We start from the raw sequence: 27,831 nt of genomic DNA, 5'->3' as shown, positions 1-27,831 counted from the left end.
TGAAGTGTCACCTGAGGCACTTTAAATGCTAGAATATTTGCATTGCTCAGCCTTAGATCCTGCTTAAATCTGCAGAGGGTTTCTCTTTCCTCAACAAAATCTTTTTTGTTGGTTCTATTGTTTACTGTGACCCGTCATAAAAGCCTGAAGAACGCAAAAACAGATGACCACAATTTGGTTACTCAATACGACATTAACTATGCATGCAGGGTGAGGATCTCATCCTTTCATACCGCTGGCAGCAATGACGCAGCGCTACTTCTGAGGTTGGTATAAATCACAAAGACCGTTTTGGCTCCGAGATATAAATGATTCTTCAATGTCTGCACATCTTCATTCTCATTAATATTTCCTCTCAAGGCACATCTCTCATGTACTGAATATTTCATCAGCTCTTTCCTCCGACTGCTTCAAGGCACGATTCCTCTTTTTAAAAATGTACTAAACTTATTTTTACATTAAAGCTATTTTTCAAATGCAGATGTTCAGTGCTTGTCTTATTGTGCGTGGAACAAGTGGCTCTTCACATCAGAATCAAATCAGAACCGGCCCTTGTGAAAAATGAAATTAGTCATTATAGTGCCATTGTCGGCAGTCGAGGGTAAGGGATTCACTGAAGGCTGTTTTGTTGAGAGCGAAGAAGCAAATTATGTGAGCTATTATTTTACTTCATGAACTGCTTGAAATCAGTACTCGAGGAAGAGTGAGTCTTATTTGTATTTAAGGCTACGCATATTAATACTCATTTTCTCCTATATGGGCATTATGAAGCAAACACAGACACAAATATAAGGGAAAATGGAGAAAATACCCCCCTCTAGTACAATGTTCATTCACTGTAAAGCTACAGCATATAAGTTCAGGTGTTCAGCATGTACAGGATGATGATGCATACACCTAAACATAGTTAAGGGAAAATAAACTAAAACAACAGCAAATTTTGTTTTTATAGCATAAAAAAAGAAAATCTTTAGAAGGGGCATCTTGTCCCACTATTGAGGTAAGAAACACCACCTCTGGTGAATCTTCTAGAGGGGTTTCTTTCCACAGGTCACCAGTCCATCGTACACTTAGGGGCAATTTAGCTTGTCCAATTGGCTTGACTGCATGTCTTTGGACTGTGGGAGGAAACCGGAGTACCCGGAGGAAACCCACGCAGGCGCAGGGAGAACATGCAGACTCCCCAACCTTTCAATATATTTAAAATGAAATTGAGGCACAGATCAGGCTGTAACTCTGCCAAGCTGCAAAACTCACATACTCATCTCCAGCAAGATGTCCAAAAAGGCTGCCTAATTGCTAGTCACTGAAATTCCACCCAGCAGCTTTGTGTTTTTATGATGAAAGTCTGAGTAAATAATATTTTGGGGGCAGTATGTTGGAGGGTTGGCTCTACATTCCTGCAAGACTCTACATTTTCAAAAAATAAAGAAATAAATAATAAAAAAAGATTTCTTTTTTTTTCTGATGCAATATATTCCAGGACTGTGGTGAAAATTCATAATTAATTAGACCATAGCCATTCAGCAAAAACGTGTTGAGATTAGATTTGGCCTCATCATTTAATCAGGATATAAAATATCTATAAAAATATGTTGCCCTGGAGAGCTTTGTTCCCCAAAGTTTTATATGTATATATACATACATACACATGTATATATACATATTTACATATTTATATGTACGTATATATGCACACGTGCATTCATTCTCTCTCTCTTCCTCCTTCTCTCTCTCCCTCTCTCTCTCTCTCTCTCTCTATATATATATATATATGTATATATATGTGTATATATATATATATATATATATATATATATATATATATATATGTGTATATATATATATATATATATATATATATATATATATAAAAAAGGGAGAGAGAGCCTATTACTCTATACATAGAGTTGTGTCAGTGAAGAAGCGCTTTTAAAGATGAATGCTCCTTTATTTAACAAGTACCACTGCTGAAATGGCTGAGACAGCAGGCCGGTCACTTCTAGCCATACACTTTCATCTGACAGTAGGCACTAACACTGCACCAACTACCCCACAGCCCAGCACAGAATAGCACAAACACATACCGCATGTTAAACACAGAATAGCGCAACACACATGCACATAATTAAGCTAATCACTACAGCTCACAATCATTTCTACACTCTTTGTCCATTTTATCAGCTCCACTTACTATATAGGTGCACTTTGAAGTTCTACAATTACAGACTGTAGTCCATCTGTTTCTCTGCATACTTTGTAGGCCCCCTTTTACCCTGTTCTTCAGTGGTCAGGGTGGGTATTTGGGTGGTGGATCATTCTCAGCACTGCAGTAACACTGACGTGGTGGTGGTGTGTTAGTGTGTGTTGTGCTGGTATGAGTGGATCAGACACAGCAGTGCTGCTGGAGTTTTTAAACACTGTGTTCACTCCCTGTCCACTCTATTAGACACTCCTACCTTGTTGTCCACCTTGTAGATGTAAAGTTAGAGACAATAGACAGTGTGTTGGTCATCCTCTAGTCCTTCATCAATGGTCACAGGACGCCGTTGGCTGGATATTTTTGGTCGGTGGACTATTCTCAGTCCAGCAGTGACACTGAGGTGTTCATTTTGATTATTCATACCATACTTATCACAAACTTTCTATGCTTTATTCCAATTTATGTTCCCAAATTTGTTTGTTTATATTTAAGAATGTCAGCTTCCCCAATAAAAAGATCATTTCTTATAACATCCATATCATTATTTGTGGTACAGCATCGAAAATTATAGCATATTATTTGGTTGCGCCTGGCACTTCCGATGTATTAAGAAATTCACTATATTTCAATAAAAAGCCATCAAAAAATTATGAGAATAATACATTTTTAGATTATGTTGTTGTTAATGACGCATCCTTTGTGAACCAATAGGATTGGCGGGTTTTGGGCCCCGCCCTCCCCTTTTGCAGCTGGCGGGAAACAGCGGCAGCGTCAACACGGAGGACAAACAAGTTTCAGCAGTTTCCTCTGCGCCTCCGCCACCAAAGAGCATTAAGACTTTATTATTCACTTATAATGGGTCTCGATCCCCCCGCAGAGTCAGAGAATGGCGCTTGGGAGAAAACCCGAGAGGCGGTGGCAAATTTCCGAAAACTGCTGCTCTGCTCTAAATGGTAAGTTTATAGTCTGGCGTTCGCTGAGAGTTTTAGCCGCCTGTTGTGGACGAAATGCATCATGGGTATGGTAGTTTTTCGCCAGGCTTCCTCAGCACTGACTGCGTTGAAATGCTTCCCGTTCAAAACTACAAAATGCGAATTTTTTTGTGTTCCTAGCTTCCTAATGCTATAAGCAGCAAAACAAAATAGTATTAGCACAACTTTCTTACTCTTACTGTTTTGTAAGCTCTCTGAAAATCGATGTTTCCGATGACATTGTTTTAAGCCGTTTGTAATGTCTGTAATTGGTGTTTTAAACGAGACTGAAGTTTCCTATTCGCCAGCTTCTTGTTCGAATTTTCCCGTTCCACCTTAAACGGTGCAGCAGTCACAGTGAAGCCTCAGGCAGCAGAACGTAACTGCTGCGCCTTTTAAGGTGGAACGGGAAAATCCGAATAAGAAGCTGACTTTGGCTTCGTTGTTGTTAAGACTTTAGAAACAGACTAAAGGGTAACGCCCACTTCAAGATCAGCGCTTTTACAGCAAACACTGGTTTGAGTGATGGCCTGAGTTGAGGTGAGAGCTTTGTTTGTTTATACTGTCTCTGTCATGAAACATGCAGTTAGTCTGTGTTCTGTAAAGGGGAATTACAGTGATTTTTCAACAGTTCTGCATAATCCAGTAACTAAGATGTAAACAAAGTCATTTAGAGTGGTTCAGTGTGAAATGGTTCATTGTAGAGAAACCTATTGACTCTCATGTCTTGTGGTGGTGACAGGAACCAGGGGTCACAGTGTCTGCAGCACAAATATAACTAGCTATTTTATTTACTATCCAAAACCACCAGTGAACCTACACGTGTCTTCTGAGTTTTTGTATGCAATGTTAATAATCATATTATCAGTGTTATTAATCTTATTGCCTTACAACAGCCTGCGTATACCTCTCTGCCATGAATGCATTTAAAAAAATATGTTTTAGGACAAAATTCTTATGTCAGAACTGTTGTCAAACAATGCATCACGTGTCACACAGTGTGTTTGTCATCATTTTATGCTATAGCTTTCTGTAAGGTAGCTTCTAGGTGCATTAAATGCTTCAGATGCCTGGTTTCTGGTATCACTATCGTGAACAATTCTAAGTAAGCAGGTTTGTCTAGAATGGAGCACTTCGCATCAAACCACCCTGAATGGCTTTGTTTACATCTTAACCATTTAATTATGCAGAAATTTTGAAGAATTGGTGGAATTCCCCTTTAAGTACAAATGATTTCTATGGTTTGCCTAGAAAAGCATGTTGTAATGTAATTTGTCACGATAATGATAAATATTATCACACTGCCCACCCCGTAGTGTGTGATATGATTCCTGTAGGACCCTGTAAGTGTATCTAGTATGATTAACACTGTAAAATGTGTTTCTGTTTTTGTGCCCTGACAACACAGGATGGCAAGAAAAGGAAAGATCGATTGAAAGATTTACGTTGTTAGAAAAACATGGCTTTATTTAATAGCGTACGCTGTATGTCCAGAGTGTTCAGACATGCCTTCTGAATGTACGTTCAGCTACTTTAAGGTGCTTTACAGTTCCAACATCTACTGTAAAGCCTTTACAGAACACTAAAGGGGGTACACAATCCCTATTAATACCCTTTATTTGATGGTACAAGAGTCTACAGACATTTGGACATGTAGTGTACATCAAATGAATAAACTCTTTTGGAATTCTATGCCTGGAATATTTGCACATGAATAATCTGTGGAATTCCTGAAATAAAAGTAGGAAAGGAGAAGACACCAGATCTCATGCTGTTTATGCAAAGTTTCTGTCTCATCCTCATTTTAATTGGTCAAGTTTGGGACTAACAGTTGAGAGGAACAGTATCTTTAAAATTGTTTTCGTCTGCATGTTAATTTCTTTTAGCTTTCCTTCACCTTCCTGTCCTCCCTTCCACAGAACATGCATATCACGTCTTCATCTGGCCGATGCAGTGTTTAGAATTAATATTTTCCAAATGTCTAATTTCCTGCAAACAACCCTTCTTACTGCTCACTCAGAGTGTAGTGTGGCGGCGAGTTTGGAGATGGATGAAGAAATGAAAGCCAAGCTGCTCTCAGACTGGAGATAAGGAGTGTGGAGAAAGAACGGCGCCGTGTCCAAAGGCGCAATCTAAGAAAACAACTTTGGGCTCTGTTGAAGTGAATGTATATAAACACGCTCTGTGATAAGACAGTTCTCCGCTCGCCATTCAATATTTTTGGCATTCACGATTATCTTTAACTTACTCCTGCAGTTCAAACATCCTGACTGAGCCGGTGTGCCTGGGAATTTGTGAACATTTGCTTTGCAGGTAAGCGTTCAGAAGTGACAGCTTCAATATCTGTCTTCAGCGTATTAAAATAAGATCCTTATCCATGGGCTCTGTGCAGTGTGGACGGAGTTCAGTATCATGATTATATTAGTACATTTTGTGGTCATGAGATGACTTAAGAAACACTGCTGAACCCTGGATGTAACATGGTTTTAGACTGACCTGCATTATTTAGATTGTTTTGACTATGATTACATGCATATTATAGAGCCCTAATTATCCATTGCGAAGTATTGTAAGCAAACGGTTTATATCCTAAATATTTTATTGTTTGTCTCACGAAGTCTATATCTAACATTTGTGTGGTTTTATGTACCAAAAATCATTTTTACGACTCAATTTTCCAGCCTCTCCTTATCTCTTAGGGTTAAACAGGCTGTTTTTTTGTTTTGGTTTTTTTTTTTTTGTTTTTTTTTTACTGTGACAAGACTGATATATGCAAACAACCTCTATTTTGGCTGCCCTGTATAGTGCCTCATTCAGAAAGCAGTCCAGGCTGAAACAGTCCTTATAACTTTAGTGTGAATGGGTGGGGCTAAATTGCATTAGGCTGAATGGGCATATATATATTTAAATGTGTTGCCTTTTGCGACATTACAAAAACAGTGAATTCTGAATGGGCCTTTTTGCAGCTAAACCTTTTTTTTTGTGATCAAGGTTTCACAAAACAACGAACAACAAGGGGATGGGGAGCAACAGACAGCCAAAACAGAAAAACAAAGAGACATAAGAGACATGGACAGCAAGAATGATCATAGGAAACATTTTGAAACTTTTAACAATGTTCACATACTTCATTAACGTCTTTTAAAGAAGTGTAGAAAATTCAGTTTGCTGTTATTTTGGCCCTTTAAAGGGTGAGGTGTCACATAAATAGTATGGTCTCATAATGGAATATCGTCTTATGTCTTATTTTATTCTTTTCCTGAATGAAAGATTAATACCAATAATTTACATCATAAACTGGATTAAATGAATGGTTCACTAAAAAAATCAACCCTGCACAAAGTTCCTCTTGCCCCAAACATTAGGATCGCACCTATCATGGCCAATACCAATTTCTGTAAAGTCAAATTTCTGTACAAAAGCCACACTGTACCTTCTCAGTCATGCCCTCAAAAGCACATCCTTGGCAACGCACCCATGCTTAAGCAGTTGTTCATAACATAAAGTTGACATTTCACCAAACCGTTGATTTGTGTATTTTCTCTGTCCTCTTTGAATGCCTCATTAGTGATTGCAGATCCTTATTTCAGTTGTAAAGGTAAAGAAGACATAAACAATAACTCCCAGAGCGAAAAATAATCCCAGGCACTCCGGCTTTGAATACGCTTAAAAAGCTTTCATGAACACACAGCAATGGTAAAATAATGTGCAGACTTGTTGCTGCTTACTCATACTTGTTTGTATTTTTTTGGGAGGCACATGAATTAATTTACCTCTACCCTTCCAAATGCGAAACCCTTTGAATTTGCATAGCCTGTCTATTCAGTTTGTTTTGTTTGTTTTTGTTTTTTTTTTCTTTTTATTTGCACTTTGGCACTGTGTGGCTAATCTAGCTAATGGAAGTCTGTATTGCCCAAAACATTTACTCTGGTGCAAAACTACAGAAGCGAAATTCAGACACAATGCCTTAGCCAGTCAGCTATGCATAAAGGGGGAAAACTGAACAAGGCTGATTTTTCAGTGAACCATTCCATTTAATGTACATTTCTCGCTGCAGGTCATGTGCAGGTCCTCATGCTGGAGACGGCTGCAGTGTGTGTCACAGTCCTGCGTGGGTGAAAGACATCCAGATCAACAGGCAGCTCAGCAACATCACAGAGCTCTTCTGCAACCTGGAGTCACTGCTTTATCCGTCAGAGGTCCAAGGTAATGCCACACTGGTCACACTGTGGCATAGAGCAACAAATTAAGTCATTTATCTGCTGCAGAGAGTTTTAAAGCCTGGTTTCATTCACACATAAAAGTCTTAGGAAGCGTTAACTTGTTAAAATGATAAGAAAAAAAGAGTTTTATATATGTATGTGTGTAAAATACCGGACTGAACTTTGAGCCTCATAATGACTATAATTATGTGATGCAATTAGCCATAGTGGTTTTTAGCTTGTACTTCTGGGCAGACACTGAGTGTGATGTCGTGGGCTACGGAGCAGCGCTCTGTGTGACGGGCAGATCAGTGCCCGTGGGGTCAGCGCATTAAACACAGCACGGAGATTAGGTTTGGTGGGTGTCACGTTGGCCGGCTCGCGCTGACACTGCTGTAGAATTAGAGATAACACGCCTGACTATCTGCTGAGCAGCGCCTCTGACAGAGGTGCTCGAACCGAGTGGTGCAGAATAAACATGCCTGTGATTGAGTGTTTGTCTCTAAATAACCTCAATCACTGGAAGTTCTAGCAAGTATCTTTGAGACCGAAGTGTGATTGCTTTATAAATAATATAAGAAAGCATGTTTGCCTGAAAAGATTCTTTACCAGCCAGGAAAACAGTACATTGTTTATTGTTGAAGTGATGTATGGTACCAGTCACGCATGTACCAGTCATGGCAATTTTCTGACGTTTTTCATGTACGTATCTGCCGATGCTGGTCCATAAACATATATTAAATATAGAAGCTGGGATTACATGTGCTTGGGTCAGTATTACAGAGAAATATTTATTTCTGTAGGGTTTCAAACAGTGAAATTAATAAATTACAGACATTTTAGCACAGTAGCCAAGTGTTGCGTACAAGTTCTGCTTTTTCGGAGTACAACAAGTACTATGAATACTACTAAATATTATTTTGAAACATTGGTCAAATCTAAATCTCTGTCCGATGTCCGTTATTTATTTTTTTTAAATCAATTTAACCCTTGATGATGATGTGATTCAGATATCGTGCATCTCTAATCCAAAGAAAAAACGGTTTATACTTAAATACTTGACATTTCATTCAAAGACAAATAAAATAAATATAAATCGGTACATCGATGCCTGTGTCTGAATTTATTTAAGACAAAAAAAAAATTAAATGCACCCTAAGTAGTTCTCAGCAGCCAACGAGATCCCAGCACACGTGGAGTTTCTTCAGCTCTGTTGGAAAAGCTCCCCAGATGGCTTCTGGTGAAATTCCTAAGAGAACGTCAAGACTGCGCAAAGCTGCATCAAAGGGGGGCCAGTTTGAAGACTTGAAAATAGATCATAAGAAATTTTGTGTTTTTCACTTTTCTTTTGAAATGTGTAAAGAGGTAGATGTAAGGAAACCTCTTAATAAGTAGGTGTAATTTTTTGATTAGTACTGCGTATATAATTTCCGTGTAACATCTGAAATGTGTCTACATTCCCTCCTAGCTCCTTCTGCAGATTCTTCCACACCTTCAAATGAAACCTCTGTCCTCAGGCAGAAAAAGAACTTCAAGATCTGGTTCAGTCCAAAGAGTCGCAAAGTACGCTGCCGAGTGGAGAAACCAGTGGAAGTTAACTTGCAGACGGGAAAAACTGGGCCGTCTGAGCCAGCATCTAAACGCCAGGACACTAATTTTTTGTCCGTTTTCAACTTCAACTCCTCCTCTCAGGATTCTGGCTCTTCCTCTTCTCCAAGGAATGGAGGAAATGATGGAAGAAAGCCGAAAAGAAAGAAAAGGAGAGTGGGATCTGCTGGCAAACAGGCCAAAAACATACCTAGGCCCCCCACCAGGTATCAGACCAAGCAGAAGCTGAAGAAGATGAGGCTGGAGGCTGTGAACCAACAGTGGGGATTTAGTAAAGATGGTGCCCTGGAAGGCAAGGTTCAGGAGGAAGAAGAGAAGAATTGTGATGACAGTGAGGGTAAGATAAGTAAGAGGGTGTCCTTCCAGTGCCCAGACAGCTTACTTAAGCCCCAGGAGATCCAGGAGGCCTCTCCCCAGGGGGCCCTCAGCCCAAAGAGGATCTCGAAGGAGGGAACAGTGAACAAAATTGAGCTCTCAAGCGAGGAGCAAAAATCTCCAGCACAAATCATGCAGTCTGTCTGTGAGCAGCAGCCTAATCCAGTTATAGAGACTGAACCAGCAGTCAACACTCAAAGACCTGCTCGTCCTTCCCCAGGAAAAACTCCCAAAAGAACCAGGCCGAAAGAGCAGGTGGGCAGCCCGCAGACCACACCAAAGCGGCCTAAGTTGTCTCCAGTCAGGAGGAGAAGGTCTGTCCCTGGTAGGGAAGCCCAACTGCCTACGCCTTCACTTTCTCCAGAAAGCTCCAGACTCTCCAATGTTCGTGAGAGAGCCAGACAAGAGGAACTGGAAGGAAGTCCAAGCTGTTCGCCTTCTACTGGGAGGCGGCCTCCATCAGAGCGCCACAGCCAGAGTAGCCCGGCCTACATGAAGAGGAACCATAAAGGAGAGACGCCTCTGCATCTGGCTGCCATTAAGGTCATTTTCTTTCATTCATTTATTTATTAGCATCTTTACGTTTGCACTGGAGCTACGAGGCTAATGTAGCTAACAAGTAATGTCATACCCATGACCTTCAATGTTTTATTACTTTTCTGCAAGTTTGTCATGAGCATCAGAAACCATAGAAACAGGTGATAAGTGACAAAAAGAATCTGTCAACCTTGGAGTGCACTGAGGGTGTAGCTGAGCGTTAGACCAAAACAGAGGGTTAATAGTGTTGCATCGATGCTGTTTTGATACGGGCGCAGATACTGGCACTTAAACGCAGTATCGCTGTTGGTGATGAGGATACCGATACATATGACTGATACCACAAAGCAATTTCTGACGCATGTATGCGTGCAGAGCTTAACACGTCAGCGGTGTGGGACGACATGCAGCAGTAAAAATGCTCATGGCAGTTACAGTTTGAGTTAATGTTATTGAGGGAGCGGAGGGAACCACCGGACTCTCGGCGTAATGATTGCATTTAGCCTCGAGTTAACCTTTGGCATAACAGCCCACTAGCTGGGCCCGTGTGTCCACTAGCCCTGCCTGAGGTGCGCCTCTGTCGGTCAGCTGTATCACTCAGCAGCGGGGTCTTGCGGCCCACCACTTCAACCAAGCCAGAAAAAACACTGGAAGTCTCTGATACTGACGGCATGAACGACGATGATATTTACTGAACTGACGCTCAGAGATGCAACACGAGCGAACAAGATGCACGTACGAGACCAATGACTTGAGAAATTTGGATGTGAAACAACATTCAGCTCCGTTTTTTGTTTTTTTTTTTATTTATTTTTTTTTTTTTTACCCGATTTTTCTCCCCAATTTAGTCGTCTCCAATTCCACCCGCTAGTTAGGACTCCCCCAATCACACGATGCTATCAACGCTAGGAGGGTGAAGGCTAACACAGGCTTCCTCCGAGACCTGTGAAGCCAACCACCGCTTCTTTTCGAACTGCCGCTCACGCAACGTCACTGGACAGCCGAACGCGCTCGGAGGAAAGCGCCAACCGCCAGATCTGCTACGTCAGCTAACAGACGCCTGTGCTGACTAGCATCGCGCTGAGTGATGGGGGGAGAAGGAGGGGCCATCCTACCCACCCGGAGAGAGCGAGGCCAATTGTGCTCTCTTGGACTCCCGGCTACGGATGGCTGTAGCATCACCAGGGATCGAACTCGCGATCTCCTGATGATAGGGCCAACGCTTAGACAGTTGCGCCACTCGGGAGCCCCTCAGCTCCGTTTTTGAGCAGAGAAGCTGCTCAAATCTCTATACTGTTCAGTTTTTAACTGTTTTGCACAATAAAGATATTTTACATTTACTTAAGTTGTTAAACACGGTTCTCATTACTAATTACATAATAGTACTACTAAATATATACTGTGAATCAACAAAAGGAAGTTTTCTTAAACATCTAATAAACAGTATCCAACAAGTAAATGCCATCTGGCCACGCTAGACCAGATCACGTGCCACGTTCTTGTTTTATATTGTCATTAATAGAACTGAATGCTCTACATACAGCTAATAATTGTGAATGATCGCATTACAGGCAAACATATTTGTTTAAGAAGATGAAGCAAGTGTTTCTTTGCAAATGTAAAATGCGCCATATTTCTCTACAAAGCACTGCAGCATGTCTAGATAAAGGTGCCTCTTAACTAAGCATGACAGCTCATCAGAATAAAAGCCCTGTGCAGAGGGCTGTACTAGTTCTGTTGTGCTTCACACCAGCTCATCAACAAATAACTGTTTCAGGCTTGATATTTGGGTGCTTTAGTGATAAGAAGGTGATGGTTAAGCTGTCTGCAGTGATCAGTTAGACTTTGTAGTGCTAAAATAAATTAGCAGAATATGGTTGAATATGAAATACTTGTCCAGAGTGCCTCATTGTAAGTCTTTTAATTACTAAAATTTCTTAAAATAAGTATATAATGACCTTTTTTGCTCATGCAGGGTGATGTGGAGGCGACAAAAGAACTTCTGGCTCAGGGAGCTGACCCCAACCTGAAGGACAATGCTGGCTGGACTCCACTGGTCAGGAGATTATCTGTCTATCTTTCTTTCCTTCTTTCTCTCTCTCTGCTTATACTACCCTGCATGTGCTTTGCCATTTGGCCATTTAACATGTAAAACATTAACATGTAAGTTCTTACAAGGGTGTAGATTTGTGTAATGGAGATGGCTGGAGAGCTTTTCCATGTACTGCTCAGTTGACTTTATGGTGAAACATCTTTTTATACAATATTTAACCATTTCAGTGGTTTGTGGGTATGTCATGCATAATCTATGCATGCTTTAGGAGAGGTTCATAAATATTTCAACTGATGTACATCCACAAATATACCCTTTCTACCATCTATAGTGTTTAATGTGCTTTTTTTGTTCATGGAAAATGTAGGTTAGACAACATGAAGTTTTGAATTATGTAGTGGGTGAATGAAGTATTAAGTCTTCAGGGTCTCCAAGATATTTGCAACCTTTGCTTTGTGGAGGAAGCTGTAACAAACAAACATTTCATAGCTTAGTATTTTAATATGGAATTTGCCCAAGGATTGGTGAAAATGATGTAAATTTAAGGTGAGCTTAGTAGTAGGTAGATACACTTGTATGCAAACTGCCTAAAGAGTTTTTCTTCATTTGTATTCATGTGCTCTCTTCACCCTTGTAGCAGTTTTGTACACATACAGAGAGATTTATGTATGTATGCATGTACAGAGGGGTCAAAAAGTCTGAGACCACATTGAAAATCCAGGAGGAATTTTTTTTCCCATTTAAACTTAAAAAAAAAAACAGACAATTTTAGATCTCTGAAAACAACGAATGTAGAAGATACATTCAAGATTCTGCACTAATTCTAGAGGGCTATTTATACATAAGCAAATTTGTGATATTGATGTTAAGGTCTATGTTTATTTATGTTTATTTTGTACTCCTTAGAAGAACATGGATCGGTAATCCATTCAACACGTTTACATGCACTTGAGTAATCAGATAAACTCTAGGTCTGCATGAGTCAGATGATAATCGTATTTTTGCTTTACAACTGACCAGTGTCTCTCTAAAAGTGTTTTGCTGCATCTCACAGCAACACTGCTTGCTTATTTCCAGTACTTCGGTCTGTTTTTGCACATGCGCAGACTGAGAAATCCGAAATCAGAGTAAGAGTTTACATGCACTAAGAAATCTGATTACTGAGCTAAAATCCAGCTTTCTTTATCGGATTTCTTAACAGACCTTACTCCGATCTTAGACGTCAGAGTGTGCTGTTTACATGACCGTTTAAATAATCAGATAACTACAGAAATTCGAACATGATCGGATTATTGAGTGCATGTAAACACTCACTGTATGAAAACTGTGATGAATACTAGGCTGTCATGAGGAGAGTTTTAGAAATGGTTAAACTGAAACAATGAGAGACATTTGTTTTTGTATTAATGTTGTTTATATTTATTCTAATATTATTAGCTTTCTGATCAAAGAAGGTTTACTGCCCAGATACATATTTAAATATAATTTTTTGTCCATTTAAATATAATTTTCTCTGGTGCTGAAAATTGTTGCACATACGTATGTATGTATGAAAGTACAGTCATATTCAAAAGTTTGGGTGCTCCTGGTCAAATTACATACTTGGTTTTACATACTTGGGGGAATAACTTTGGCACAGGCCACATTTTATGTTTTATTTTTTCAAATATGGTAAACTCAGCAAATAAACACTAATTGTGTATTAAAATGTGCAGAAGTGTGGTCTCTGTAGAGGATTTGTTAACTTATTTTTCACTTATTCTCACACATATTCATGTATTTAAAGTTTGCTCTTCCTTAGCATGAAGCATGTAACCTGGGCCACCTGGGTGTGGTGGAGGTGCTGCTGCAGCAGGGGGCGCTGTTAAACACCCCCGGCTATGAGAACGACTCTCCACTTCACGATGCAGTGAGGAACGGACATGTGGCCGTGGCCAGACTGCTGCTGGAGAACGGAGCCTCTCCCAGTGTCCTGTAAGAAACTCCCATACATACACCAAGCCTGTCACTCACAGCTGAATCAGAGTTGGAAATGTGCTAATTTTAAAAATGTAAATTATTTTTACGAGAAAAGTGTACTTTGTGCAACCAAAATGTCTCGTGTCTGACAGTTTGACAGTCGTTTTGACATTTTGAAGGGTTACTGAAGATGGTTTTTGCACCTGTTGAGTTCTCATTGGTGGTCTCTACATGTTGAATGTGCTGCCTGAAAAGAAAACAAAGAACGGCACATTTCTGATTCCAGTTATTGATACTGGGTTGATATCCTCAGAGATTGCAGGATGAGATATCGAAGGGAAAAGTAGAACGAGTGTGATTCCTGTAACACATCTAACCTGAAATAGCGCTCACTCACTCTGTGTGATATTAGCTGTGTAGTCCTTCCCGTGGGGTAGTAAAGTGTTCGAGTAGTTTTGTACAAAAACGAGTATATTTTTTCCACTTGCCACAAGGGGAACGATTAGTTGACTAAAATCGATGACCAAATTAGTTGGCGACTAATTTAATAGTCGATTAGTTGGTGACGTCATTACACGTCTTTCTCACGCTCACTAGGAACGTTTTGACATTACTGCTCACTGGAAAGTTAACAACAGAGCGATGGCTGCATTCAGAACAAGATCCTCAAAAGTGCAGGAGCTCAACTCAGAAAAAAAGCAGTCAGTTGTGCGGTTTTAAAGCCGACCTCCTCCATGCAGGAGCGTCTGAAGAGGAAACTCGTCGACTCACTGGATGAAGAAGATTCATATCGGTAAGATACGACGTCCCAAACCGCATACTAGCTCACGAAATAGTGTGTAAAAATAGCACATATACCATTAGAAGTGCACTCATTAGTGTAGTATGTGAAGTACAGAAGTGTGTGGTTTGGGACGCAGCGAGTTGTGCTAGCGAGCTTAATGTTAAATTCTGTCCTACTTCATGTTCTGAGCTGAGCTGTAACATTTTCTATTTCGAAATGCTGTTCTCTGGAATTGTTAATGGGGCTGGAACAGAGAAGCAACTATCATTTACAATGACCTTGTTTACTTTCCAGATAACGTTTACGGTTTTAAACACTGCATCGGTGTCTTAACGTTGAGGCCACCAGTGCATTCAGACTCGGCGAACACAGGAGAGCGTTTCCCAGCAGTTTTCTGTTTTCCGCGAACGTTTAGCTCCACTCGCAAACAGTTTAAGGAGGTAGTTCTTCGTGAACACACAGGGCATCTGGACAAAGGGTTACTGTTGAAATGAAACTTTGCACAAAATCGTTCAAATTTAACTGTTCATAGAGAGGTTTGCCACAATCGTTCCCCACTTTCCCATCCGCTCTATCAGAGCTCATCTTCTCTGCAGTGGGGAGTATTTGCTCTCAGATGAGAGTGAGACTCTCACAAGAGCATGGAGAGATGCTGACTTTCCTCCGTTTCAATAAAGACCTGTGATTGTAAAATTTATTTGCAGCGAAGTGTAGACAGACAGCAGAATGCACAGAGCACAGACTGCACTGTTTACATTTACATTTTAGATTTAGATAGATTTTTCTATTTACTTCATTAAAGGAAAACTGATTTAGTTTTGTTTTTTTTTTTTTATTGCTGCTACTTTGCACATCCTTAGTCTTAAATTTTGTCAGGAAAGCGATATTGGAGTTTATTTATCTTTTGTATTAGCAGGAAAGTTCATTAAACCGGGGATTCTTGAATGTTATTCATCTTTATTGTCTTTATTGTTGGTTAACAAATGCATAAAACAACCTCAAGCTGATAGCTACATAAGTTATTTGGTAATGCAGAGATTTATAATCCAAATAATCAGTTATTTGTTTCAGTAATTGACAGATAATTTGACTATCAAATTAGTTGTTTGTTGCAGCCCTACTTGCCACGTGCCCTGCCAGAAAAACATGTACATAACCAGAATCCACTTAATGCTACACTTCGTAAGATTTGGGGATTTGGAGACCTCTCTGGTGGAATTGTGTAATTGAGAACGTTTTAATGCGAGTTGTGCTTCCCAGAGCAGATGGTAATTCTGATGAATAAACAGTATTCAAACAGAACTTGGTGAAAGATGTGATTTCAGAAGTTGTGAGTGAATCATCTACTGTGATCATCATATCTTTATCAGTATAATATTGATTTTGGATTTGAGACCTAAACATCAAGCCAGACCTTCTTCTGAGCCTGTGTGTGATGTTACACATAAAGGCGTATGACGTGGTCTGAATCCAGCAAGATCTGATCCGACACTTATGACTTTTAAATTGCAGATTTAAAAATGGCACAATAGGCAGATATATGTATATAAAGGCATAGATTTTGTGACATCATAAAAACAGCAGTTTTTGCAGCTTAGTTTACATTTATAGACTAAATGGACTGGGGAGTGAATGGTATATTTAAAAACTTAAACGATGGGTGCATTTACATGTACTTAATATTCCGATAACTGCAGAAAATCAGATTTTGTCAGTAATCCAATCAATGTGTTCACATGCACTTGCGTGATCAGATAATGAGAAAACTCCAGGTCTACATGAGTCAGGCAGTAATCGGATTGCTGCTTTGCAACCAGCCAACAAACTCACTTTTAAACATTGCCCCATTTTACCTGAAAATATGAACATACATGATCTAGAAGATGAAGAATATTTAAGTCCTTTATTTCATCAAGAATGTATTTGGTTTCGGCATCACCCCAAAAGTGTTTTACTGCCTTCTTTCGGCAAAGCTGCTTGCTTATATCTGGTGCTGCCGCACGTGTGAAGACTGAGAAACACAAAAGAAATCCAGGTAACAGTTTACATGCACTGAGAAATCTAGACCTTGCTCCGATCTAAGAAAGAGTGTGCTGTTTACATGACCATTTGAATAATCAGATAACTGCAGAAATCTGATTATGATCGGATTGAGTGCATGGAAAAGCACTCAACGTTTACCTACAATATTTAAGTCTTTTATTTAAAAAATCAGGAAAGGTTGGTTTTCTGTGATATGGGCTCTTTTGGTTAGAGGAGTGTACAATAAAAGTTTGCTGGCCATTTAAGGTGTTAATTTATTTTTATTGGATTACATGTATAAAGTCATTTATCAGAACACTCATAGAAACCATGATTAGGTTCGAGGGACCTTTTGCACATTGCAGCCTTCTGTGACAGCAGTAAACATTAAAAAACATCTATTGTTCAGCCCAACTGCAGCTCTGAAATTACATGGCTAGCTTGGCACATTATTGCCGTTGAGATGGCCTTACCAGTTACTGTAGCCATATACAGAGTGACACTCAATTTTTCTTCCTCAGTTCAAACTAGACTTAATATGTGGACCATTGTTTTTCCCCTTTCCCTTCATTTCCCCCTCCTCTGTTGTCCCCCTCTGCAGTAGGAACTTAAGCCTATATCTGACATGTTCTTCAGCTTCTCTTCCTTAACCTTTGTAGGCACTGGGCAGAAGTGTTATTGTACCCTTTTTCATGTTTCGGCTCATTACATTAACAATGCCACCCTACCTGTGAGTCTATAGGGTGTAGTCAGGGTGTTCCAGTGTTCCATAGGGCATTTCTGCTCTCTCTGAGGTAAGCTTTCATCATTCCTAATGCACGCCTCTGTCTGTGGCTCTTTTGTGCATTGATTGCCTATAGTGGAGCGCCGTACAGAAGACATCAGCAAAATGTGCCTCTTGTCTCAGAGGCAGAAGTGAAAGAGAATGATGTCGACTCTGTCATAGTCGCAGTAGACAAAAGCAATCCAGTGCTGTCAGAGACAATCGGTTTGCCCTCCCTCTCTCCACTCGGAGCTCTGAGAGAGAGGGGCCTGTCACAGAAATAGCTGGGAGTTGGTTTTCGCCAGAGCCAGCTCTGAGGCCTGTAATGGATTGATTTGTGTCTGTGTCCATTTGGGTTGTTTTGACTGTGATATTAGTACCAAGTATGATATTACATTTCACAATACTGTAATGATACTATAGCAAAAAATTAAAAGCACTAGCTGTCACAGCCACCACAGCACAGACAAAAATATTCAGATTGTAACAGCTTAATTAACATCTCTGGGTTTCCAAACCAGTTTTTTTTCAAATAAAACTGTTCAAATATAGAAAAAAATAAGTTGCTAATTTAAAATATGGTGATATGGTGTTGTTCAGCATTATGAGACGAGGAGAAACAGTAGAGCCTTCCATTAATCACTCTGTGTTTAAAATGTATAGAAAATGAGCTACTTTTTATTTAGGTTGTTTTTAGTTAAAGTCACGTACAGTACTGCAGCCTGGAAATTTGTTTAAAATTATTAATCTCAGCAGTATGATTTTTTTTTTAATAATACTCTTAGAATAAATACCAATAAACATAAATACAGTACAACCTCAATTCCAAAACAGTTGGGATGCTGTGCAGAATGTAAATAAAAACAGAATGCAGTGATATGCAAATCATTAAACATTTATATTTAAATGAAAATAGTACAAAGACAACATATCAGATGTTGAAACTTTATTGTTAAATAATTATTTTTTTTTTTTTTTGAAAAATACTTTTTTTCCCCCCTTTTTGACAGAAATGCGATTATAGTCATCATTTTTCTTCATTCTAATTTTGTTAGAAATATTATTGGAATATTGAATCGTGACCCCAGTATCATAAATTGAACCGTGTTGTGGGTTTACTGAATCGTTACACCCCTAGTGCTGTATGTGACTGAAAATGTAGTTCACCTGTATATTTTAGGTGTGCTAATAGTCAGTCTCGGCCCATTTGAGTCAAGAATGAGTGCAGCGGAGTACATCAGTGTATTGTTTACCTATTTGAATAAAGAACTGAAAGTTTTGTTTACCGTGTTATAGCAGTTGTGTCCACTATGCAGGTCCAGAGGTAATCCTCAGTAGGGCTGGGCAGTATGACGATATTTATTGTTATCATGATTAATTATGTTACAATATACTTTTCTCAGCATATAATGGATATCATCAATACTTAAAAATACTTCTTGTATATTTATTTACAAAGGGAGCATAATTAGTCTTGTTTGTTTGGCTTTAGTGCAGCACAGTGTTTAAAATGTTGAATACAAATATCTAGATGCATAATTTTTATTTATTTATTTATTTTTTGGGATTTTCCGTCATTGGACAGATGAACGCGCTCGGAGGAAAGTGCCAACTGTCACGTCAGCTAACAGATGCCTGCGCTGACTAGCATCATGTTGAGTGATGGGGGGAGACGGAGGGGCTGTCCTGTTCACCCAGAGAGAGCGAGGCCAATTGTGCTGTCTTGGACTCCCTGGCCACGGACGACTGTAGCATCGCCAGGGATTGAGATCACGATCTCCTGATGACAGGGCCAACGCTTAGATGGTTGCGCCACTCGGGAGTTTTGGCATGTTTACATGTGCCTTTGCTTTGCCTGTTCCAACTTCTCAGGTGTTAGAAACTTAGAAACAACTTCTTGAAGCTCAGCTCTAATCTTCAGGGCTCGCTGGGCTGCTTCATGTTGCTCATTCTACAGCACAGGAATTGGCTGTGTGCATGCTGCTGCTTGTACAAGCAGGATGGTGTGACTTGCTGGATCCGGCTCAGGAACGCTCCAGTAAACTGGGCCGCCCGGTCTGAGTGTGAGTGCTATCTATGTGTGTCTATGATGGAGAGAGGAAAAAGCAGGTTTTCTTTGTATGTGCATGAGAAAGAGGTTTTTTTTTCTTCTTAGTGTTTGTGTGAGGAAGTCTCGCAGAGAAAGCACTCCTGTCAATCGATGGGCTGTGCTTGGCTCCAGGCAGCATCCCTACCACACTCGATTCCCACAGTTTTCCAGTTGCATGAATAGAAACATCTGGTGCATCTCAAAGGGTTTGTAATTTTCACATTTCTATCGATCCATGATGCATTGGGCCCTGTTTCCGCAGGCATCTGCATCCGATTCGCCAGCTAAGAAATTGATGGCATTCTGAGGAAGCAGTCGTTTACTAATATCACACAGCACAGACCAACTTACTTAATATTCACCTCTGAGGCAATAAAGACATACCTCTGCCTTATTGGTATTGAAGGCGTGATTCTAGATGTTGCTTCTTAGGTTGTTTTGCCTTTGCCTCGGTAGGTGTTTGGGTGCTGAACTCTGATCCTGAATTAGATGGGAATGTGTGAGGTTGTGTTGTGTTGTGCGCGCATATGGGTGCATGTGCACTTAGGAAGGGGGGCCTGATGGCTCCTGAATTCAAATGAAATATTTTATGGACCAGTGGACCTATTAATTGTCCCCCAGGTGTTATCTCCACGCTGACGCTTAATCTAACGAGTGAGGATGAGCCAACTGCTTGACTTAAAACCCCAGCGGGCACCTTTTGTGCTGGTCACGGACCTGTGCGCTTGACTCATTAGTTGGTAGCACACACAAGTGAATTTGATATTGCTTAAATGTTATCTTCAAATACTTTTCTACTGTTGTCACTTATGCAATTATGTGTATTGTGTAATTATACTTATGGATTAAAAAAAAAAAGGTAGGTTAGCACTAAATACTAGTGATCCCCTACTGCCCAGTGCCATTAGTCGCAGCATTTCTTGTTTTGACCACTGAAAATGCTGAGCCTGTGGCCTAAGTGGCCACTTGACTTGAAAATTTTTCAGTGCTGCCAATCAAGGACTTTGTGCAAAACTACGTACTACTGTAATAATACTGTTCCGATATCAGTTGTGGTTTTCCATTTTTGACATACTATTTGGTACTGTAGCATGCGGTTTTGGACGCAGTCAAAGACTTCTGCAGAAGTTAATTAGCTGGAACAGGTGTGTCATTGTGGCTAGAACTAGACTCTACAGGACGGAAGATCTCCAGGACTGGTGTTGTTGACCATTAGAGCTTCGCTGTTGTGCTGTTATTTAAACACAAGTAATTTACTGTCATGTAAATATACATAAAAGCAGATGGTTTGACCAGCTGCCTGGCTCAGTTCTTATTTGGCATCTATGTTAGTGCTGTAAAAGGTGGTGATTGCAGTCGTTTCTTACCCTTTTTGCTCCGGTAGGTCACATTTCAGCCTACCAGATGATTTTTCATGTATTTTGACATGGCAATAACAGTGAACTGAAGTGTTTAATGAGTGGTAGAATAAACCATAATCACTGGCAAATGGTGTTAAACACATGCAGAAAGTGAAGAGACGAGCTAGACTTGATTAACGCCTTGAAATGACCAAAAAAAAAAAGTGTTGCTCTTGCTGCTCATTCTTTACTCTCTCTTGTTCTCTCTAGACCCAAGCTGTGTTTATGTAGCAGTCGAATTCAAAGCACATTATTTAAAAAATACTAAACAATTTCGAATATGTCAAAATGTACTCATATATTTGGGTACATTGCCAAAGTATAAATATAATGGTATTGGTATTGGAGCGTGTTTGTTACTTAGCATATATTTGTTATATTTATTTTTATAATTCAAATTTTTGGCTACAAGATTCATTGGCTTAGTGGTCCGAGGGGCCAGTGAAATTTTTTGTATCTGTCTACCCATACTTTATTCTGCTGCCACTTAAAACCAATGCATTGGTTTAGATTAGATTTTGGTGTAGATGAATGTGTTCAGTTTACTTACCTGAACAGGAGGTTTTGTGTACCGCAGTGAACTGAATCATTGGTTATGTTCAAAATAGCCTCCTACCCACTTCTCACATACTGATTGTGCCTAAAAGTCTGCCCAGATGCCATACTGCTTCAGCAGAATATCCCACTTTGCAGCCTGAGCTATCTTCGTGATATACTGCATCACAGATTGCAACGTGGTGACTTCAGGATGGCGTAGCTACTGATGTAACCGCCTGGATATTAACAACCTTGGGTTCAGCCTTTCGACACATTTAAAACAGCAAAATGAAAGAAATTTGTCTATTTAATAAATTTAACTTGCTGCATAGACAACGTAGTTAAAACTCTGTAAAGGTGGTCTCAGCTGAACAGCGTCAGCAGATTTACCACACAGATAAATCCAAAGCTGACATTTTTAAAAATGTATGGCTTTGGAGACAGATGGAAAACAACGTCCTGCCCTCTGTCATGGTATGGGCTATCTTTTAAAAGTCACACTGGCCCATCTCTTGACCAAAATATACACACTGAGAATGGTTGCCATGCAGTGATTAAAGGGCTAAAAAATGCATGCCCCTTACTTGTGGTATGGCACATGGCTTTTTTCATATATTACATACAGTATGTTATACTGCTGTAAAGAGTAGCATGCAGTATACAGTATATACTGATGCAGTGTGCAGTATACAGTATATACTGATGCAGTGTGCAGTATACAGTATATACTGATGCAGTGTGCAGTATACAGTAGACACTGTGCTATTTTGAAACAGCGCTTGTGAGAAGTGTACCAAGTATGCCAACAAATGTAATTTGTGTTACAGGAATATAGTTGGCCTTCGACCTGTTGATTACGCCATGACTCAAGAAATGAAGGAGGTCCTAAGAGAGGGTACTGAGGCAACCCATTTCACGACAACGCCAGTGACCTCTCCAGCCAGCCTCTCAAAGGTACAACTGTCAGACACTGACATGATCCTGTCAAACTGTGCTCGCTGTTAAAGGGAGCCTTTGTTTGAAAGCACTTGAAATCCTCTACTTGTCCTATTGATATTTCCTCATTACCGATAATGTGTTCTTTTAGTCACCAGGCGTTATCAGAAGAGACGTGCCGGTCACTCTGATTGGAAGTAAATTGACCCAGCTCCAGCAGAACCAGCTCATCAAAGCGACGCGGATCCTGGGAGGAAGACGTGTCGAGACTTTTTCTAGTGCAGGTATCAGTCTCATGTGATCTGCTGCTGTCATAAAAAATAGATCAGGTAGGAATTATGCATTATTCATCACTCTAAGAATAGCAGACTCAGACATGTATCTGAAGTGCTGTGACAGATGTGATGTATATTAGATTGGTTTTAACTTAATATGATCATGCCCAGTCCCACGCGGTTCAGTTTTGCATCGGTCAGTATTAAGCAAAGTCTGTGTCCATAAAACTGTTTAGGAAGCATTTTGTAAAATGAATCAGTTTAACACTGACATAGTGAAATTGGTCTTGCATTAGTTTCCAGTTGAAGAATTCTCGCTATTCTAAATCATGGCTTTGTAGCTGATTCTGTAGTTCACTTGAGCAGAAAGACATCAAATATTCAGTTTTAAAAAGTGCCACCACCTTCTTTTCTTTCCTCTAACTGCAGCAAAGTTTTGATTAAAGTGTGCAAACCATCCACCTTGAGTATAAAAAGGATAATTGCGAAATTGCCCCTCATACAGTAGACGCATACAATGATACTTGCACTTGCTGCAGCAAATGTTCCTCTCAAGAGACTTCATACAGCTCTGAAAATCACAGCAATAGATAAACGCATAGTGCAGTCTCATCATCTGAGGCAGTCGGCGTCGGAATGGGGCAAAATTAAAATAACCGAAGCAGTTTGTCACAAGTTGCACATCCGTATTGTTAAGCGGGGACAGAATCCAATACTTGCCAGAACAAAATGTAAGCGTGCTCGTCACAAAGTCAGACTTCAGGCCTTTTGTAAACATTTTCTATTTATTCTGGAAATTGCTTTCATTTAAATAGGTTTAAAGAAAAGTGCTCTCTCTGAACATACACATACATTTGTGCTTTGAGAAATAATTAAGAGCTTTCGGTAATTACTGAGTAGAAAGCCTTTGTTACTTAGGAGGCTGTGAGTAATCATTTGATTTTTAATTAAGAGCTGTCATGTTGGGTGGTACTTTTTAGTTTCTCACGCTGCTTGAAACAAAAAGTCAACAGGCAGCATTTGTTTACATTAACAGATTTGATTAAATTGATCTATTTATGTGTGGTATGTAAATTAGTTGCGAGTCTCCAGTGTGATGTCAAATAACCTTGTTTTATATATTTATAGAATTACCATTGCATTTTGAAGATTTTACAGATGCAGAGATCATCAGGCTTTAATACGAATCAGCGGTGCACAGACACTAGTGCAGAGGTCGGCAACCGAAACGTTAAGAAGAGCCGTTTTGTCCTTTCAACAAAAATGAAACCACTTTGGGAGCCACAACATTTTATGTCCATTTTACCATCTTGGCTGTAAATATGTCTCAGCATGTGCTGATGTCCTAATGTACTAGTATAGGCTAAAAATATAATATTTTCGAAATGCACTTGCTTTGCTCTGCTTTAAGCTTTAGCTCATCTATTGACGCTTTTCTCGCAGCTCCAGCAGCTTTTGCAACTTTTCTGCAAAAGTAAAAATATTTTCTTGTAAAATGTCTTTCATGTTTGACTTTTTACGAGGCTGAAGTCACTTCTCATTCGCCAGCCTCTTGTTGGAATTTTCCCGTTCCACCTTAAATGGTGCCTGAGGCGCCAGAATGCAACTGCCACACCATTTAAGATGGAACGGGAAAATTGGAACGGGAAAATTGGAACAAGAAGCTGGTAAATAAGAAGCTTCGTGGAGTGATTATAGACACAAATGAGCCCATTTGTCTCCAAATCATTCATGTTCGTCTTAAATCTTTCTCTTTGCCTTTTCTTTAGCTACTAGCTAGGTGAAATTGTTGTCTGCATTGTTGTGGCGACAAGCAGTCTGGACGCTAATGTTCAGAATCAAAAGCTGGTGAATAAACAGATACAGTCTAGATTAACTTCAGTGTTTAAGACCATTTATTGTTGAAACTGTGTTGAACGATCAGCAGAGCTTTATTTTACTGCAAAGGCGGATTATTTTATTTTGCCTAAAAATCTAATTCTGCTGTGGAGCTGCAACAGGGCAGTAAAAGAGCTGCATGTGGCCCCGGAGCCGCAGGTTGCCGACTCCTGCACTAGTGCTTTTTTGGAATAGCTTGGTGAAGAATCTAATTTACACAATTCCCCTCCCTTATCAGTGTTTGGTGTCTGAAGATTTGCTTCTGCAAGACAAACATAACAGGCTATGGAACCATTGTGGTTTCTGACACTGTATGGTATGTCATTGGCTACATTAACCTTAGCTGCAGTGCAAAACTACGTAAACACATTTTGGACAGGAAACATGTCTGTGCTGATCAGTTACATTGGAGGTAATGGGGAAAATGTAGTTTTAATAAGGATTGGCCTAAACATGTTTTTCAGGCTTTAAATAGTCGTTGGTAGTTATGTCATTATAATTTAATGCACTTTTAAGTATGTTTGTTCCTGCAGTTCAAAAAATGACCAGGTGGCAACAACATATTAATAGTGCAGACTCAAGCGCAGCTGCTCTCGTGCTGAATGTTGCTTTAACAGCAACTGGGCTTGAGGCTGCACTGCTAATACACTGTTGTTTTTATTTATTTTATCAAGGTATTTTATTTGGCTAGTTTGCCTTTTTGTTCACGAAAGGCAACAGTGGAACTTGTTGCACAATCCTAGCTGAGCTACAGAGAATAGAATGGAGGATTGAGGAGCTTTTGGAGCTACAGGCTCTTCTGAACATGACTAGGACCACCCTGGGAGTGGCTAGGCAGGTACCCTGCTCGAATGGTGCAGCTTGTCCTAGGGAACCTAGGGTTCACCTCAACTAAGAGAACATAGGCTGAAAGGCATTGAGACCTTTGAACACAGATGGGTAATTCAAGTCCAGGTAGAAAGAAATCCTCACAAGGATTTTGCTCCAGCCACATGGCTTATCTAGGTGGCTCAAACCAGCAGTAGAGCTGTCCAGGCATATAGAACAAAGTCCTGAGTTAGATCTGAGGACCTTTCTGGACCTGAACTACCCACCTCTACTATGGTTAATCCTACCCCGTGAAATGTGGCACTTAGTATCAGTTTAAACATTTTCCGAATATTAACAATAACCGATCAATTTAAAAGTTCTTGCTGATGAAATATGTTTTAGTTTAGGCTACAGTTTTTATGGATTGAAAAATACAAAGCTTCATAATACTAAATAGAGAAATGAATACGTAGTGAACTAATAAAAGCTGTTCAGTCCAGCACTAGATTTACTTTTTCGCTGAGCTATTCCTTTAAATTTTTTAAATGATCTAATTTTACTTAATTCCTCTTCTTGATTCTAGGTAGCTTCCCTACTTAATTGGCTGGAATTGACTGAGAGAGAGAGAGATTTATTCTGTCGTGCTCTGATTTGTGATGTATTCTAACTGCATTTCTGTCTGTCCTTTTCTAGTCACCCATGTGGTTGTGCCAGACGGTCCTGTGCCCACAACTCTGACCACACTGCAGGGCATCCTCAGCGGCTGCTGGGTCGTGAGCTTTAGATGTAAGCTCAATTTAACTTGCTTCATTAGCAATGAAGAAAATAAGGTTGTGTTTTTCTTTTCATTTATTATAATTACTGTTTGGAAACAACAATATAAGGGGAAAAATAAATAGAACTTACAAGTATTCATTTAAAATCATATGAAAAATGGCATAGATAAAATAAAAACTATACAGAAAGAGGTAGAATTTTAATTAAAAGCTAATTAAAGGAATATGTTTTCAGATGTTTCTTAAAAGTGAGTTTGACTGCCTAATAAAAGGTGGAATTGAGGTCCACAGTTTAGAAGCGTGATAGCAGAATAAGGCCTCCCCACATGTTCTGCATTTTATGGAAGGTATTGACAGAAGGCCAGTATCAGCAGATCTAAGATCACGTATTGGAACACAGACATTCTTTGAGATATGCAGGTACTTTAAGGTCACGCAGAGCTTTAAAAATGAGTAAAAAAAAACCCTTTAAAATGTCTCCTGTAAGATACAGGCAGCCAGTGCAGTTTTTTCTGAATGGGGTTGATATAAGCTCTCTTTTGTTTTTGTTTGGATCCATTCTGCTGCCTTTTGTACAAGCTATAGAGCATAGATTGTTTTCTTAGGAAGCCCAGTAATAAGAGCATCACAGGAACATGCATAAACAAATTTCTCTGCATCACTCTAAGACAGAAAAGGCTGATTTTTAGCGATATTTCTCCAATCATAAAGCTACTTTAAGTGACTGTTTACGTTTATAAGCTCAGAGTCCAAGATTACACCCAGGTTTCGTACTTCAGTTTTGGTATACACTGAGAAATATCTGATACACAATTGGTGAGCCTGTCAACAGAGCCTTGATTTTCAGAAATGTGTAATTGGTTCTTTAATGCTGTTAAAGAAGGATTAAGACAGTTTACTGTTTATATTGCAAATGTTCTGTGGTCATATGTGTCCCCAACCACCTCTGAAGGTCACTTGAATGATCACATTACAGTGGCATGTTGTACCTCGTTCACACCTGTAATTAGCGCTGTGTACTTATGATCGAATCACCCAGGATGCATGTTAATGCGGGATGTGAACAGGCCTAAGAGCAGTAGAGCTGATCTAGAGTCAGTTTTTGCCTTTCATATTTCAAACTAGATGGTCCAAGAAAAGCTGATCCTAGACATCTTCTCATACTCTGAGATGCTACAGCAGCACAATACCCCAAAGAGCCACAGCAGCAATAACAGCATTTGCATCGTAAAAGAGATCCCTGCTCAAGAAGAGTGAGCTGTTTTTCTTTTTTTTTTTTCTTTCTGAGTTATGATTTCAGTCTCTTTCTCCATTTTCTCATGTCGGTTTCCCATGGCTGTTGGCTGTTAGTGGTGAATCTACAGTATTTGTGGAATGTGTTGCTCAAGGTCTGCTTGAAGACTCTGTAGACATCCAGCGTGTTCGAGAGTTTGCCTGCTGGTCTTTCATCCCTCTTTTGATGCCCAATTTACTGTGGACACAGCATTTATCAGACACACTGCAGAGAAAGCTTTGCTTTTCTCAGATCTGAAATTGTGGTTATTTCCACCCCCCCCCACCCCGTTCTCAGCATTTATTTTTTTGTGTTAGCACGTAATCAATCAGTTTATCTGTTTCGCTGGAGATACACAGAAACACACTTCAGTTACAAAC

General features: G+C 39.8%; 1 protein-coding gene across 2 annotated transcripts in view; it reads left to right on the top strand.

Moving 5' to 3' along the window:
• Positions 1-2,962: 2,962 nt before the first annotated feature.
• The window catches only part of bard1 (BRCA1 associated RING domain 1), a 36,454-nt gene continuing 11,585 nt past the window's right edge, over positions 2,963-27,831 (top strand). The window contains exons 1-9 of one of the 2 annotated variants that reach the window (XM_036566046.1): positions 2,963-3,156; positions 5,431-5,487; positions 7,232-7,380; positions 8,845-9,902; positions 11,872-11,952; positions 13,751-13,923; positions 22,331-22,457; positions 22,591-22,723; positions 26,096-26,188. In XM_036566046.1, the coding sequence (XP_036421939.1) occupies positions 3,059-3,156; positions 5,431-5,487; positions 7,232-7,380; positions 8,845-9,902; positions 11,872-11,952; positions 13,751-13,923; positions 22,331-22,457; positions 22,591-22,723; positions 26,096-26,188 (1,969 nt within the window). In that variant the 5' untranslated portion in view covers positions 2,963-3,058. The remainder of the gene's footprint in view (positions 3,157-5,430; positions 5,488-7,231; positions 7,381-8,844; positions 9,903-11,871; positions 11,953-13,750; positions 13,924-22,330; positions 22,458-22,590; positions 22,724-26,095; positions 26,189-27,831) is intronic. The other variant, XM_036566892.1, reaches the window with a different exon arrangement.

The sequence above is a fragment of the Colossoma macropomum genome, unplaced genomic scaffold (assembly GCF_904425465.1).
Source record: "Colossoma macropomum unplaced genomic scaffold, Colossoma_macropomum, whole genome shotgun sequence".
Taxonomy (NCBI): domain Eukaryota; kingdom Metazoa; phylum Chordata; class Actinopteri; order Characiformes; family Serrasalmidae; genus Colossoma; species Colossoma macropomum.
The sequence above is the reverse complement of the archived record's forward strand: the minus strand, read 5'-3'. Positions and strand labels throughout refer to the sequence as shown.